At 39.3% G+C, this 14637-nt stretch overlaps 1 protein-coding gene across 3 annotated transcripts in view; it reads right to left on the bottom strand.

Moving 5' to 3' along the window:
* The window catches only part of LOC134218316 (gamma-aminobutyric acid type B receptor subunit 2), a 66963-nt gene that overhangs the window by 18211 nt on the left and 34115 nt on the right, over nucleotides 1–14637 (bottom strand). For all 3 annotated transcript variants that reach the window (XM_062697257.1, XM_062697258.1, XM_062697256.1), the window contains exon 2: nucleotides 486–1008. In XM_062697257.1, coding sequence (XP_062553241.1) covers nucleotides 486–896 — 411 coding nt within the window. In that variant the 5' untranslated portion in view covers nucleotides 897–1008. The remainder of the gene's footprint in view (nucleotides 1–485; nucleotides 1009–14637) is intronic.

Here is a 14637-nt window from a genome sequence, read left to right as displayed (position 1 = left end):
TAACATCGCTAAACGACGTAAGCAACCACGAAAGTTGGACGACTTCGTTGTTGAATCTCCATTAGGTAAGGCTGGATACATTGAGACTGCTGAAGAACTTTTGCCATACGATTTTTGGAAAAGCAACGTTTACATCCCGGTAATGGACAGCGTAATTGTTCATTTCGAAGAACGCTTCGACACAGTACCCTTTGCTCGATCAGTGGATGCTATTCTGAATTTAAATATGGCTGAGTCTACTGAATTTGTTGAGCACTACAGTAGTTTGTTCAATATGGACAGTACTATTTTGAACATTATTGATAGTTTGAAATCAAGTTTGATAGTGATATCGATAAGTGTATGTTTTTTTATCAGGAGCAGATATAAATATCGAATGACTAATGTTAGTATTTTAAAATCTCTTACACATATAGTTTGGGATTAAACCACATAACAGCATCTGTTACCATTATGAAGAATACTATCATCATCAGAATACAAACCTTTGTGTCATTGGTTAACAGCTTCAGTGTGTATCCCAGCAGCAGTCCCCTCCGATTGATGTGCTGAACTGCCAGTTGAGCTGCCGCCAATTCACTGTATCCTTCCTTTCTTATCCCATGTCGTGTGCTCAGCTCGAACAGCCCCAATATGGAGACCTCCCGCATGCGTTTCTTCCCCGTTGCCGGACGGGCACGTTCGAAAACGGTATTAATGGAATTCCTATTCAACACCTTCGTTGCATTCACCAACAGCACCGATTTATCTATACTCCGTAAAATCCTGCTCCTCGTCGCATACTCCGCCGCAGCGGTGAAATTTTCAAAGTACTCCCTCGAGGCGGTCGGCGATAGCATCCCGGCACCCAAAAGCTCCATGAACCACAAGAGGATAAACGTCAACCGCAGTAACATTGTTCACGTTAACAGGGCACCTTCGCACCCACCTTCGCCACCTTCATACATTCACTCACTATTTGCCTTATTTACCTCACATTGGAACGGTTAGCTTCAGCACGACTCAGTTCTGCGAACGGACAGATATGAATAGGACCACCATCTTCACATGAGAACGTCCTTCCGTGGCGAAAGCTTAAGTGGGACTGCGGTTGCCATTGGTTTGATAAAAGAGTAAACCCTCGTACCGGGAAGCTGTTGGGAGAAACTTGATCCGTGCTCTTGCACGCTGCTCTCGCCAGGAAAACACGTGCTTGCACTCAGCACATGCAGTTAGATGATAGCAAGCCGCTACTGTTGGATCATTTTGAAACGTCTACTAGACGAGGTTAGTACAACAAGGGACTGGTTTCAATTTAGATAATTCGCAATAATCCGTAGATGTAAATGATTTTTATTATAGACTAGTTGACCCGGCAGACGTTGTCCTGCACAGTAGGCGAGAATGTGCGTTCCGAACTGCCCATGCAAAATTCGCATAGGAATCACAATTTTAGTTATTCACGGTTTGCTCAACTTTACTCGTAATTTTTGCATTAGGAAATATCATATAAACCCGTCGGAAACTATAACGAATGTTTCTGCTGAAGAAATGAAAAAAATCCATCCAGCCGTTTTCGAGTTATGCGGATACGAACACAGACCATTTCATTTTGACGTAAACTACGTCTAAGGGGAAGACTCAGATACAGGGTGTAAAACCGAAATTTCCAAATTCGAGACCGTCACGAAATTAGGATAGATTTCAAACGCTAATAGCGTCTTTATCTTTCGATGGATTTTCAACATTTGCTTATCAATCGATTCAGAAACTCTCCAGCAATTTGCCAATTCTATTGATACTATTGATTATCAACGTTAAACTATTGAAAATGTTGTTTCTTTCCAAATCGGGTGAAAAATTCAATTCCGTTCATAAATCCCCAACACGGACATCAGATTGCAGTAAGGTACGGGCCTTTTGATCCACTGCTTCGTTTTCCCTGTGTATAAAACGCCCCGTGTTTCGCGTGCGCGCGTCATTTTAATTCTGGATGTCACGGCGAACGGACCAGGGCGTCCAGAAGCGGTCCCAGTGATAACGGCTGTCTCAGCGGTGTGGTGGTGCGGATGAAATTTTTCGGTCAGTGGTGGTGGCGGTCGTGGAAGCAGCAGCACATCATTTTCACCCGTGTCTCATCTTCGGCCGATCTGGCAATCAACGGCGTTCGATAAGCCGAATCATCGGATGTCGGTCGCGCAGCCCAGTGGCTGCTGGTCATAAGGCACATAAGTGGAAATTAATCGGTTCTTTTCAGGACCATCATTATATTTGGGAGGAAGGTTAAGTTGAAATATTTTTCCTAAAGTGCAACCGTTAGGAACTGGAAAATTCTTCGGTGAAATTTTCTAGCGTAATTCGGAGTTATATGATTTTAGTGATTGAGAATGCTGATATTAGACGAACTTTTGTCATAGAACAAAGCATAATTGTTTGGCATCGGTAGCGGAAACATAGCATTAGTGCCGGTCCGAGCATAGGCTGCCATCGGAAGATTGCTACAGCAATTTATTCACTAATGTGGCGTTTGCAACGATTTGGATGTTGTCGGCACAACATGAAGTTTTCCCGCGAGACTAATTTTGTATTTTTCCTGTTGATTGAAAAAGAAATCGGTTCCGAGATGAACTTTATTCAAAGCGCAACGCTAACGTCGGTAGTTGAATCCCAAGCAAGTATCGGAAGGAGACCATGCAAACAATTGATTCGCATTATGACTGAAAAAAATTTATGGCGTCAGTATTGATGTTTGCTACAGATTTTTTGACGTAAACTTCGTCTAAGGGGAAGACTCAGATACATGGTTTAAAACGGAAATTTCCAAATTCGAGACTGTCACAAAAATTAGGATAGATTTCAAACGCTAGTAGCGTCTTTATCTTATTTTCGACATTTGCTTATCAATCGATTCGGAAACCCTCCAGCAATTTGCCAATTCTATTGATACTATTGATTATCATTAATGCTTAATTTTTTTCCAACACAAATATGATTTTGAAACAGTATCACCGGCGCGTGCTTACTCGCAATCTACATGCTGATACATTTACAGTTACATCAAACAACTGAAAACCGAAATACGCCACTCCAAAATTACGAGGTGACAATGTTAGAAAGAGACAAAAGATAGGAAAAATAACACGGTGTGTAGTGCCTCCCCGAGTCACAGAGCCACTTTCATTGATGGTAGCCGATCGTTAGTACTTCATATCAAATATCATATCATATCATAGCATATCAAAGAATATTGTGGCCAAATTTAATAAAATTTGGTCAACAAAAACCCCCCTGACAATAATAGAACAAAACCTGCCGAAGCCGTCGTTCCTCCTACATCATACAAGAAAATTTAAACTGAGCGCTGCTAATGTTAATGACGACGACCGCGCGACCCACACCATCGCCGGAATAAAATTTCCGGTAGGAGCTCCGCCGATGCCGAAGGTGGTACCACGGTCTGCTCTCCGCGACATCTCGAACGAAATGGCTCGCGCGCGCGGAAGAGCTGCTTTCTTGTAATCAATAAAGTTGAACCTGTAGCCACGCCCCTTTGGTGAGTGTGTGACGGTTACACAATATTTGCAGTCATACCGGCAACAAAGAGGCGGGACTAATGAGCCATCTTTATTGATTATAAGAAAACTGCTCTCCCACGCGCGTGGCCCATTCCAGTTCGAGACAGCAGCATGCACGGACGTGTTTTTGTTCGCGCATTTTGACGTAAACTACGTCTAAGGGGAAGCCTCCGATCTTCTTCTCCTTCTTATTGGCATTACATCCCCACACTGGGACAGAGCCGCCTCGCAGCTTAATGTTCGCTAAGCACTTCCACAGTTCTTAACTGCGAGGTTTCTAAGCCAGGTTACCATTTTTGCATTCGTATATCATGAGGCTAGCATGATGATACTTTTATGCCCAGGGAAGTCGAGACAATTCGAAAATTGCCTAGACCGGCACCGGGAATCGAACCCAGCCACCCTCAGCATGGTCTTGCTTTGTAGCCGCGCATCTTACCGCACAGGTAAGGAGGGCCCCGGGAAGCCTCGGATACAGGGTGCAAAATGAAAATTTCCAAATTGGGGACCGACACGAAATCATGTAAGATTTCAAACGGTAATGGCGACATTATCTTTCGACGGATTTTCGAGATTTTGTTATTAATAGATTCGGAAACTTTCCACCAATTTGCTAATTGTATTGTAAAACTATTCATTATCAACGGCAAACTATTGAAAATGTTATTTCTTTCCAAACCGGGTGAAAAATTCAAAAATAATCAATCCCGTTCATAAATCCCCAACACGGACATCAGATTGCAGTAAGGTACGGGCCTTTTGATCCACTGCTTCGTTTTTCCTGTGTATAAAAAGCCCCGTGTTTCGCGTGCGCGCGTCAGTTTCATTCTGGATTTCATGGAAAGCGGACCAAGGCGTCCAGAAGCGGTCCTAGCGACAACGGCTGTGGTGGTGCGGATGAAAATTTTTCGTTCGATAGTGGTGGCGGTCATGGCAACAGCAATACATCTGGCAATTAACGACGTGCGTAGAGCCGAATCATCAGATGGCTGTCGCGCAGTCCAGTAGTTGTTGTTGGCGAGGCACATAATTGGGAATGAATCGGATCTTTTCAGAACCACCATTATGTTTGGGGGAAAGGTTAAGTTGAAATAATTTGTCTATAGTGCAACCGCTAGGAACTAGAAAATTTTTCAGTGAAATATTCTAGCGTGATTCTGAGCTCAATTATATGATGTTTGTCTAGCACTTAACTACTCTTCTTGCTGTGGATTTAATTTTGAACAATGATTCAGTGATTGATAAGTGTTTGAGAAAGTTGATATAAGACAAACTTTTTTCATAGAACAAAGCATAATTGTTTGGTATCGGTAGAGGAATCATAGCATTAGTGCCGGTCCGAGCGCGCGTCAGAAGGAGAAGCTGCAAATATGTATTCGCATGGATGGCAATAAAACCTTAAACAAGTAGCAGGCTACCTACTAGAATTATAATCTTGATGGGAAATTTCACTTGACTGCTATCCACGCGAATAATTATCGGCAGCGTCTTTTTATAACGCGCGCTTGTGATTCTGCTACCGATGGAAAACAATCTGCCATCACCAAGCAATTAAGTTTTACTTTGAACAAAATTCATCTCGCCTCAACCTCAACACGTGACTTAAGTTGTGACTTTCTCTGATGGTAGCCAATCATTAGTACTTTAGACAAGAAAATTTAATCTGAGCGCGAACGACCGCATAAACCACACCATCGATGAGAATGAAATTTCCGGTAGCAGCTCCGCCGAAGCCGATGGTGGGACTACGATCTGCTTTTCGCGACATCTCGAACGAAATGGCCTGCGCGCGCGGAAGAGCTGCTTTCTTGTAATCAATAAAGTTAAACCTGTAGTCACGCCCCTTTGTCACCGGACAACAAAGAGGCGGGACTAATGGGCCATCTTTATTGATTATAAGAAAAGTGCTTTCCCCCGCGCGCGTGGCATTTCATTTGAAATATTGCGGAGAGCGGTCCCAGCATCGGTAGAGATGTCGCAAATTAATCGATTACTTTGATTAATCGATTATTTGTTGTGATAATCGATAAATTTTTAAATCGATTACTTCCCAACGATTTATCGATTCAATAATCGACAAGAATCGAGAGTAATCGATTAATCGGGATTTTACGACAACTATTAGATTTCGATTACTTCAATTAATCGATTCATCGTTATGATAATCGATTAAATTTGATTCGATTACTACTCAACGATGAATCGATTCAATAATCGTCAAGAATCGAGAGTAATCGATTAGTTACTAATCGATTAATCGAGATTTTACGACATCTCTAAGCATCGGCGGAGTTGCTGAGCAAATTTTATTCCAAATACATATGGGATATTGGAAAAGTCGGTTCTTCTCAGGGCTTCCATTCTATACAAAAGAAGATTGAGGCGCAAATTAACCGCTTGGAGACGCCATAAAGTTGCCTGGCGTCCGTATCAGAATCACGAGCGCGCGTCGGAGGGAGATGCTACAAATACGTATTCGCATGGATGGCTTCAGTGGCAGTCAAGTTTAATTCTTTCAAGATTCTTATTTGGTTTTGTTATTCCAGCCTATGGCGTGTGTCGTGTGGTCGTTAGTGATTCGAAATATGCATTATTGGGAATTAATCGATTCTTCTCATGGCCACCAAACATAGGAAGATTGAGGCGAGACGAATTTGTTCAAAGTACGACATCGTAGCAGAATTACGTTGCCGTTCGTAGCAGAATAACGAGCGCGTATTGTAGAGAGCTGCTGCAAATATGTATTCTTGCACTGGCACTAGATTCTTCATTTCACCAAACTGTTTTACGTAGTTTACGTCGGGCGGTCGTGTCTTGTACACAACCCTTATGATTTTTTATATATAAGATAAGAAAGATTCTCTCCAAATATGAGAGCAACGTTGAGGACCTTACATAAATTTATGATTGATTGATCAAATTGGTATTTAAACGATCCAGATCTATTGTGAAACTCATTTCATCATTATTTAAACAGCTAAAAGAAACATCCAATATCTACACATAATCATGTTATGTTAATATACATATTACACAACATCAAAACGGATGTTCAAATCGTACCTACCGAAGATAGAAGGACATCTTTTTAGCGTCGTTCATGAGTTTCCAGATAGGTATATTTTTCAATCTAAACCATTCGCATAACTGAAGGCCGTTCGCCGAAGCAAAACGAAGAAAAACAGGCAAAGGCAACCAACCCCATCAGATCCACTCGGTCTAGCACGGTCTAGTTTCCTCCGAAGGACGGCACGGGTTGACCTATCTTTCAGACTTTTACCTCCAGCTCCGTTCACTAATCTCTCGCCATCCACTCCGTGTACGTGACTACTACAATAGATTGGAAATATGTCGTACAACTGGAGAGGTAGAGTAAATATTAAATCGGCCCTAATGTTAATGGGGTTCGTTGAATGGATATTTCACTCAATTCAATAAAGTTTATGGCATGGAGCGGAGAGGAACGGAGAACCGCGGCTAACAGCTTTATTATGGAACAATCCGACGAGTCGAGAACCGTCATGTTATTAATTGGAAACAGATTCTGGAGAACGATGGGCAAGGGTTGAAATCACAGAACAGATGGAATACAAATTTCATCAGCTAACTCACTTTAAAACTTTCCATAGCGAAAATACAGAACCAGTAGAAAACTATAGTTGCTTTGCTGCCGTTCGAGGGAAGAACAACAGAATAAATGACTTGATTGCGTATCTGGTCTCGGTTGGAATGAATTGGATGGGATATGCCTCAGGAAAATCACAAACCATGGATGGTGTTTTCACCGAAGCTTGCGATTTCGCTTCAAATGTGTTTGCAGTTAGGCATAGTCTTCATGCATCAAAGTCTGAACGTGATGCTGCTGACGCTGAAACAGGCGAAGGTAAATAGGAACCAGCTTCCGGTGCGCTCCATTTTCATCATCGTTATAGGAGTTGATGGAGAAATGGGGAAACCACCGACTGTGGGCCAGAAATCTTTTCTAAGCAAAATAACGACAGCTCGAATCTAATGGTTTACGCAGATTACTAATTAGCATAAGCGTTTCCGCCATATTTCAGACTTGTTTTTGCACGAAGATTACGGTAGCTTAAGGGTTTTATGCTGTTATGCTTCAGATCGTTGATAAAGTAAAACTTAATGCTTTTGCTACTCATAACAATTTGAATTGCTTAATCCAAAAACATGTGAAATAAAAATCAAATAACGTTATATTGAAAAGATGGCGCTAAACGGTCGTGGCGTGGTCGAAGAAGGAAAGTATCTGAATGCTGGAAAACTTTCCAAAGAATATTTAGTAGGAGAGAACTGTTCTCAGTTACTGTTACAGTGCAAAACACATCGACGGAGCAAAATGCCTTAACTCATAAAACAGTCATATAATCTTTCGTAGGGCATTTATAAACGAATATTACCATTACAATTCAATATTAGTTATTCATTATCGAGTTGCAATGAAAAGATTGAGCAAAATTCCTTAATTTTCACTTAAATTTAACGATTTGCGATTCTTTCACCTCACCCATAAAATTCTCGATCAATCCGCAAAGATAAACAAACAACCATGCGTTCACCAATATTTCACATGCATTTAAATATTTTACACCAAAACACCATTCGGGCGTTTTGCATCAGGCCCATTTTCAAAACATATTTTTAATGCGTTAGAAAGTCACAAAAACCTCGTTCTTTTGAAATCATTATGAAATGTACCCTGGGGTCGCTTTTCACGCGTTTTGTTATTGTTCTTCTTCTTCTTCTTATTCTTCTTCTTCTTCTTCTTCTTCTTCTTCTTCTTCTTCTTCTTCTTCTTCTTCTTCTTCTTCTTCTTCTTCTTCTTCTTCTTCTTCTTCTTCTTCTTCTTCTTCTTCTTCTTCTTCTTGGCATTACATCCCCACACTGGGACAGAGCCGCCTCGCAGCTTAGTGTGCATTAAGCACTTCCACAGTTATTAACTGCGAGGTTTCTAAGCCAGGTTACCATTTTTGCAATCGTATATCATGAGGGCTAGCACGATGATACTTTTATGCCCAGGGAAGTCGAGACAATTTCCAATCCGCAAATTGCCTAGACCGGCACCGGGAATCGAACCCAGCCACCCTCAGCATGGTATTGCTTTGTAGCCACGCGTCTTACCGCACGGCTAAGGAGGCCCGGTTTGTTATTGCTTGTTACTAAATCGATCCCTCTCCGGACCACCATTTTATACAAAAGCGTGAGTTGATAGAACAAGAATTTTGTAAAACAGCGAAGTCGCGTCAAGTACGACACATTGAAGACGGCCTCACTGTTGAGGTCGGAAACTTCGGTAATTGAACCGAATTTTTTTCGGAATTCCAAAGGATTTTCAAAGGTATTAATTTTGTTTCCTACGGGATTTTTTTTATATTGTCCATAAGTACCAGAAAGGGTCGTTTGACCGAAAATCTTTCGGTGAAAAGCCATTTGGCCGAATAACACGTTAACCCTCTACATCCCAATTTTTATGACACTATTATGCTTTCTAAAACCAATCTGAGTACGTTTAGGAATATTCAATTTTTAATTTTCGATTTCATCAGTTTCACATTTTGATTTTTAATAATTTTGTTTTTTGAGTTTTTCATCCAATAAAATAATTTCTTTAATCTATTCATCTTTTTTTGTTTTTCAACACATTTAGTTTTAAAAATTGTAATTCAATGTTGACTCATTGCAGTTTTAAAAAAAAATCATAAGTGCGTTTTTATTTTCCGTGTAAGAAGTTGGGTAAGTATTTTAGAGTGTATCATTTATCACTATAGCCTTATATTGAATTGGGTTTGTTGTCAATTATGTCAATATATGTTTAAACTAGAATACAACTATTTCACTCGAGGCAATTTCCAAACCGAAGCCGGGATTCAAAACCAGCAACTCTCAGCATGGTCTTGCCACAAATTTTATAAGATTCACAAATGTTGGCGGCAGCGCTCACTTCTACTGACATTTGATTGATGATCGACAACACCTACGTTCTGTAATAGGTTTTAAATGGACCGAAGGTTGGCCATTCTTGATTGTACGGAAATAGAAAAGAATCACTGCGCATAAAACGAATTTGGTTCTTCTTCTTGTAAAAATACGCCCAAACCTATTCCAGGTAATGTCTAAAAGGTGGTAGGTCATTTGGCATAACGCCGTTTGTCATAATGCCGTTTGGCATAAAGGTCGTTTGGCATAACGGCCGTTTGTCATAATGGCCGTTTGGCATAATGGTCATTTGGCATAATAGATGTGTAATCATCAATTTCGAAACTTATGCATAATATGTTCAATTATTTATAATGTTTGACACTTTAACATTATAAGAGAGATGTTTTAAATTGATTTTTTCGAATTAAAGTTCAGATTCTATCAAATCACTTGATAGAAGGTACTTTGGTAGACTTTTTATTATCTGCCTATTTCACTCAAAATCTTTTTACCTCTGGATCAGCCAAAAGTCAAATCGCAAAATTGTAAGTGCTCAAGGGCAAAAACAATTTTACACAAAAAAGGCTATAAAAAGCAAATGAATTTATTTCTGCATGACATATATTCATCTCTTTAAAAACATACTTTGTGTATGCTTTTTCAAATAATTTTTGTCAGGCATAACACAAGGAAGAATATGTATGGTTCCTATTCTCAATATATGCAATATTCAGTTCTAGGAAAGGGAAGATATAGATCCTTCTTTCAAAGGACGCAATTTTCTTGGCGAAGGCAAGGGAAGATTTTATTCATTTGTTCAATTAAAGCATTTGCTCGGTTTAAGGCAGAAGAGGATATGATCCCTTCTTTCAAAAGATGCATCGTCCCGACAGTTACATACAGAATGGTGGTTCCATTTTTCAAAGGATACATTTGCCCAGCAGATGGGAAGTTAGATCTCTTCTTTCAGAGGATGGCAGAAGGACCAGTAGAAGGCAACCCAGCAAACCAGCAGTCGTATAAGGATGTCAAATTGAAATTATATAAATATCCAGATGGAGTTAGAATTATATAGAATGCAGTATGAAGTTGATTTAAATCGGATATGATAAGAATTTGTTATTTTATTATGATCTTCATGACGAAATCATATATAAGTTGACTGGATGTCAAGATGAAGTTATTTAACTTCTTACATAAATAAAGTTATAAATGAGGTTATTTCGAATCATTTTAAATCATATCATAAACTTTAAAAATATGAAGTAGATGGTGTATTCTACAATTGATGTGTTTTCCGTCGAAAATAAATTGTCATGTAGATACATGAAAACTTAATTCAAAGCACAATAATGTCCGCGTTGTTGTTCCACGCTAAAAACCAATAGTCCTTACGAGTTTGAGAACCAATAAGAAAACAGTCAGCGGTGTGTTTGTCCGAAGAGGCTTATTTTCAAAAAATCAGTATCTCTGAAACACTCACTACACGAAAGTATAGGTTTTCCTCTTTCACGTAGGTGCATTTTCAAAATGTTCTATCGGGGGTCATTTTTCCATACATTCTGGGAGGGATTCAATCGGTTATCATTTAAGATTTCTATGGAGTTTGTACCAAAAATAGTGAAAAAAATAAAAATTGTTCTAGATCCCCCGATAGAACATTTTAGTTTACCCACTATATGAAAGAGGAGAGCATATACTTTCACGTGGTGGGTGTTTCAGAGATACTGATTTTTGAAAAATAATATTTCCCCATAGACACACCGTGGTCATAAAGAATGAAATAAATATCCGAATCAAATTGCATAAAGATTATTTTGAATCATATATGAAGCAGTAAAAAAGCATTAAAAATGAAGTTATATGAAATCAGATTGAGTTACTAAATCACACTTTATGATGCGATGTGCAATTTTTTGTTCGCAATGTATATGTTCATGTGGCTTTGAGGATTGTTGGAAGACTGGCATCTCGAAGATCTTTGAATCGAATCTGGGCATGTCCGTTATTTCAAAATTTGTAAATGCAGAATAATTAGAAGAGAACATTATAAAAATTCATCATGGATCAGTGGATTTTTTTTGCCACAGTTGTTCAATTTACCTCATATTGCTGAAAAAAGCATATTGCCAAAAACATTTTTTTAGATATGGGTACTTAAGTTGTTAATGTTACAATGTTGAGTTATAAATTGATACATACGAAGTCATTAAAAACGATAAATATAGTTATAAACGAAGTTGTAAAAGGATCTTTTTACTTCGTATGAAATCATATATGTAGACAAGAAAATTTATTCCGCATGTACGGCCTCCAACTTTGTACGTATAGGTGGAATCTATGCATTTTATATGATCTTTTTTTTACCGAATAAGTATCCACTTAACTGGATTGCAAATGAGTTGTATGAACAGAATTGTTGGCTGGGAATAGATAATATGGTACCTTCTTCCAATTCAAGCATTTACTCGCTTAGAGGCAAGGGAAGATGAGATTCCTTCATTCAGAGGATGTATTTGCTCGGCAAAAGGAAAAAGACGACATAGTTCCTTTATTCAATTCAGGCATTTGCTCGGTTTGAAGCAAAGGAATATATGATCCCTTCATTCAGAAAATGTATTCGCCCGGCAGAAGTCAAGAGAGGAAATGGTGGCCCCGCTCCTGTACCCCGAATCTGTAGTTTTGGAGATAATAATGCCTTCTTTTGATGAACGCATTTGTCCAATATAAGGCAAACAGATGATAATGGTTTAAGGTGAACACAGGTAATAATGCCTTCTCTAGATGAACGCATTTGTCCGATATAAGGCGAACAGAGTTAATAATGCCTTCTTTTAATGAGCGCATTTGCCCGGTATAAGGCAAACGAAGTTAATAATGCCTTCTTTAGATGAACACCTTTTCCAGATATAAGGCGAACAGAGTTGGTAATACCTTCTTTTAATTAACGCATTTGCCCGGTATAAGGCGAACATAGGAGATAATGCCTTCTTTTAATGAACGCATTTACCCGATTTAAGGCAAACACAGGAGCTGATGCCTTTTTTACATTAACACATTTGCTCGGTTTAAAACGAACAGAGTTGAAAATGCTGTCTATTAAAAAACGCGTTTGCCCAGTATGAGGCGAACAGTACAGATAAAACCTCTTTAAATGATCACGTTTGCAAGGTATGACGAAACTATACCTGTTCCTTGCCATGGGGGGAACAACCATATTCGACGAACAGAAGAGATTTTCTCATTCTAGGGTCTTGTCGTCATGCCCTTCTTATAACCGGCAAATTTCAGAAGCAACTTTTTCTACCCCTTTATTTGAAATTCACACCCTTGCTTAAACAGTCTTCGAAGGTAGTTCATGATATGTAATGGGAGTTTTTGGACCGAGAACTATTCGTTCTATGCTGTTTTCAAACAGTTCGAGTTTAATTAAACGAATCGCAAGTCCAACACGGTGAACTTTGTAAAAGGATCGAAAAAAGAGTAAGGATCAACGATGAAAAAATCTCGTAAAAAATGTGTAATTTACTCTACTGGAGTCGCCCTAATATTTAATAAGTTGTAAAATAAGTATTAATCAATCACATTATATTATAAATAATTTTCCATTTTTCCATAAATTTTCACTGAAATAAACTATATACTTGAAATCAGGACTACTGGGGGTACTATGGCTCATTCTGGGTAGTGTCCCGGGGTAGTGGCATTCGGGGTAATGGCGTTCTGGGTAGTGGCCTTTGGAGTAATGCCATTATGGGTAATGGATATATGGGTAGTGTCATAGAGTCGAAATGGTTCCTTCCTTCAATTTCAGGAATTAGCTTGGTTTAAGACACGGGAAGATATTTCCTTTCTTTCGAAAGGTACATTTGCTCGGTAGACGGCATGATTTCTTTCTTCAATTGCCCTTACATGAAAAAAAACCAATGTCAATGGGTGCGTCAACATTTCAAATGGTCCCGTTTTGACAGGAAGCTTCTTCATTTTTAATTTGTCACGCCGTACAATTCCGTTCCCAATTATCATGTGTTGCCCATATGAAGGAACCCACGTAACTGAATTGCCCAACAAATCTTACTTATAAATCGCACAGCTAAACTAAAAATTATGCCAAATGACATTATTCCAAACGACCATTATGCCAAACGGTCGTTATGCCAAACGACCATTATGCCAAACGACTTCATGCCAAACGGCATTATGCCAAATGACTTTATGCCAAACGGGGTACAATTGTCTAAAAGTGGAAGCCATGATGCAGTCAGATGCCAAATCAATTACGCTTGGTGCAAAACCGAGAACAACGCATCATGTCCAGATAGTACATTAGAGGCCATTCGTATGATTTTTGAATTCTGAATGTTAAAATCGAATGTTCTAAGTTCTCCGCATTGTCCTGGAGTTCAGACTAATTGGTCTACCGGACCAAAAACGCTTGGTACAAAGCCGATAACAACGCATCAGACAGTACCATAGAGACCATGCGTATGATTTATGATTTCGAAATGTTCAGATCGGATGTTCTAAGTTCTCCGGATTGTGTTGGAGTTCAGCCCAACTGGTTGACCAGGTCAACTACTCGATGCGATGAATTGGCAAACGACAACAATAACGAATTAGGGATAAGTAAAAAATAGATTCTGTGTGGATTCTGTGCAGCAGAATACCACAGTAGATCACGGCACAGTAGCGGTTAAAAAACACAGAGTGCCTACCAAATAAATATACGAATAAAAAAAAATTTCATTTGTCCGTTTTGAACATTTGGCCGAAACGGTTATGAGGTCGAACATTACATGGCCAAAAACGTAATTTAGTCGAAAGTGATATATGGCAGAAAGGGACACATTGTTCGACCAAATGGCCATTTCGACAATTTCGACAAAACGGCCTTTTCAGTAAAACGACCTATTCAGCCAAACTAATTTATCGGGCTAGTGATCTTATCGGCCGAATCATATTCTGCCGTATGTCCATGTCGGACAAATAAGGTCAGATGGGTTTCGGTAAAACCATTAGTTCGGTCATATGACATATTCGGCCAAATAACTTTCGGCCTTATGGCCTTCGCCCAAATGGCTTTTGACCGAATAATTTTCGGCAGAATGGTCCTTCGCCGCTCAAAAATTTAATTTTGATTTTTTATTTT

This window comes from Armigeres subalbatus, chromosome 2 (assembly GCF_024139115.2).
Source record: "Armigeres subalbatus isolate Guangzhou_Male chromosome 2, GZ_Asu_2, whole genome shotgun sequence".
In the NCBI taxonomy this organism is placed as follows: Eukaryota; Metazoa; Arthropoda; class Insecta; order Diptera; family Culicidae; genus Armigeres; species Armigeres subalbatus.
This window is presented reverse-complemented; position numbering and strand designations above follow the sequence as displayed.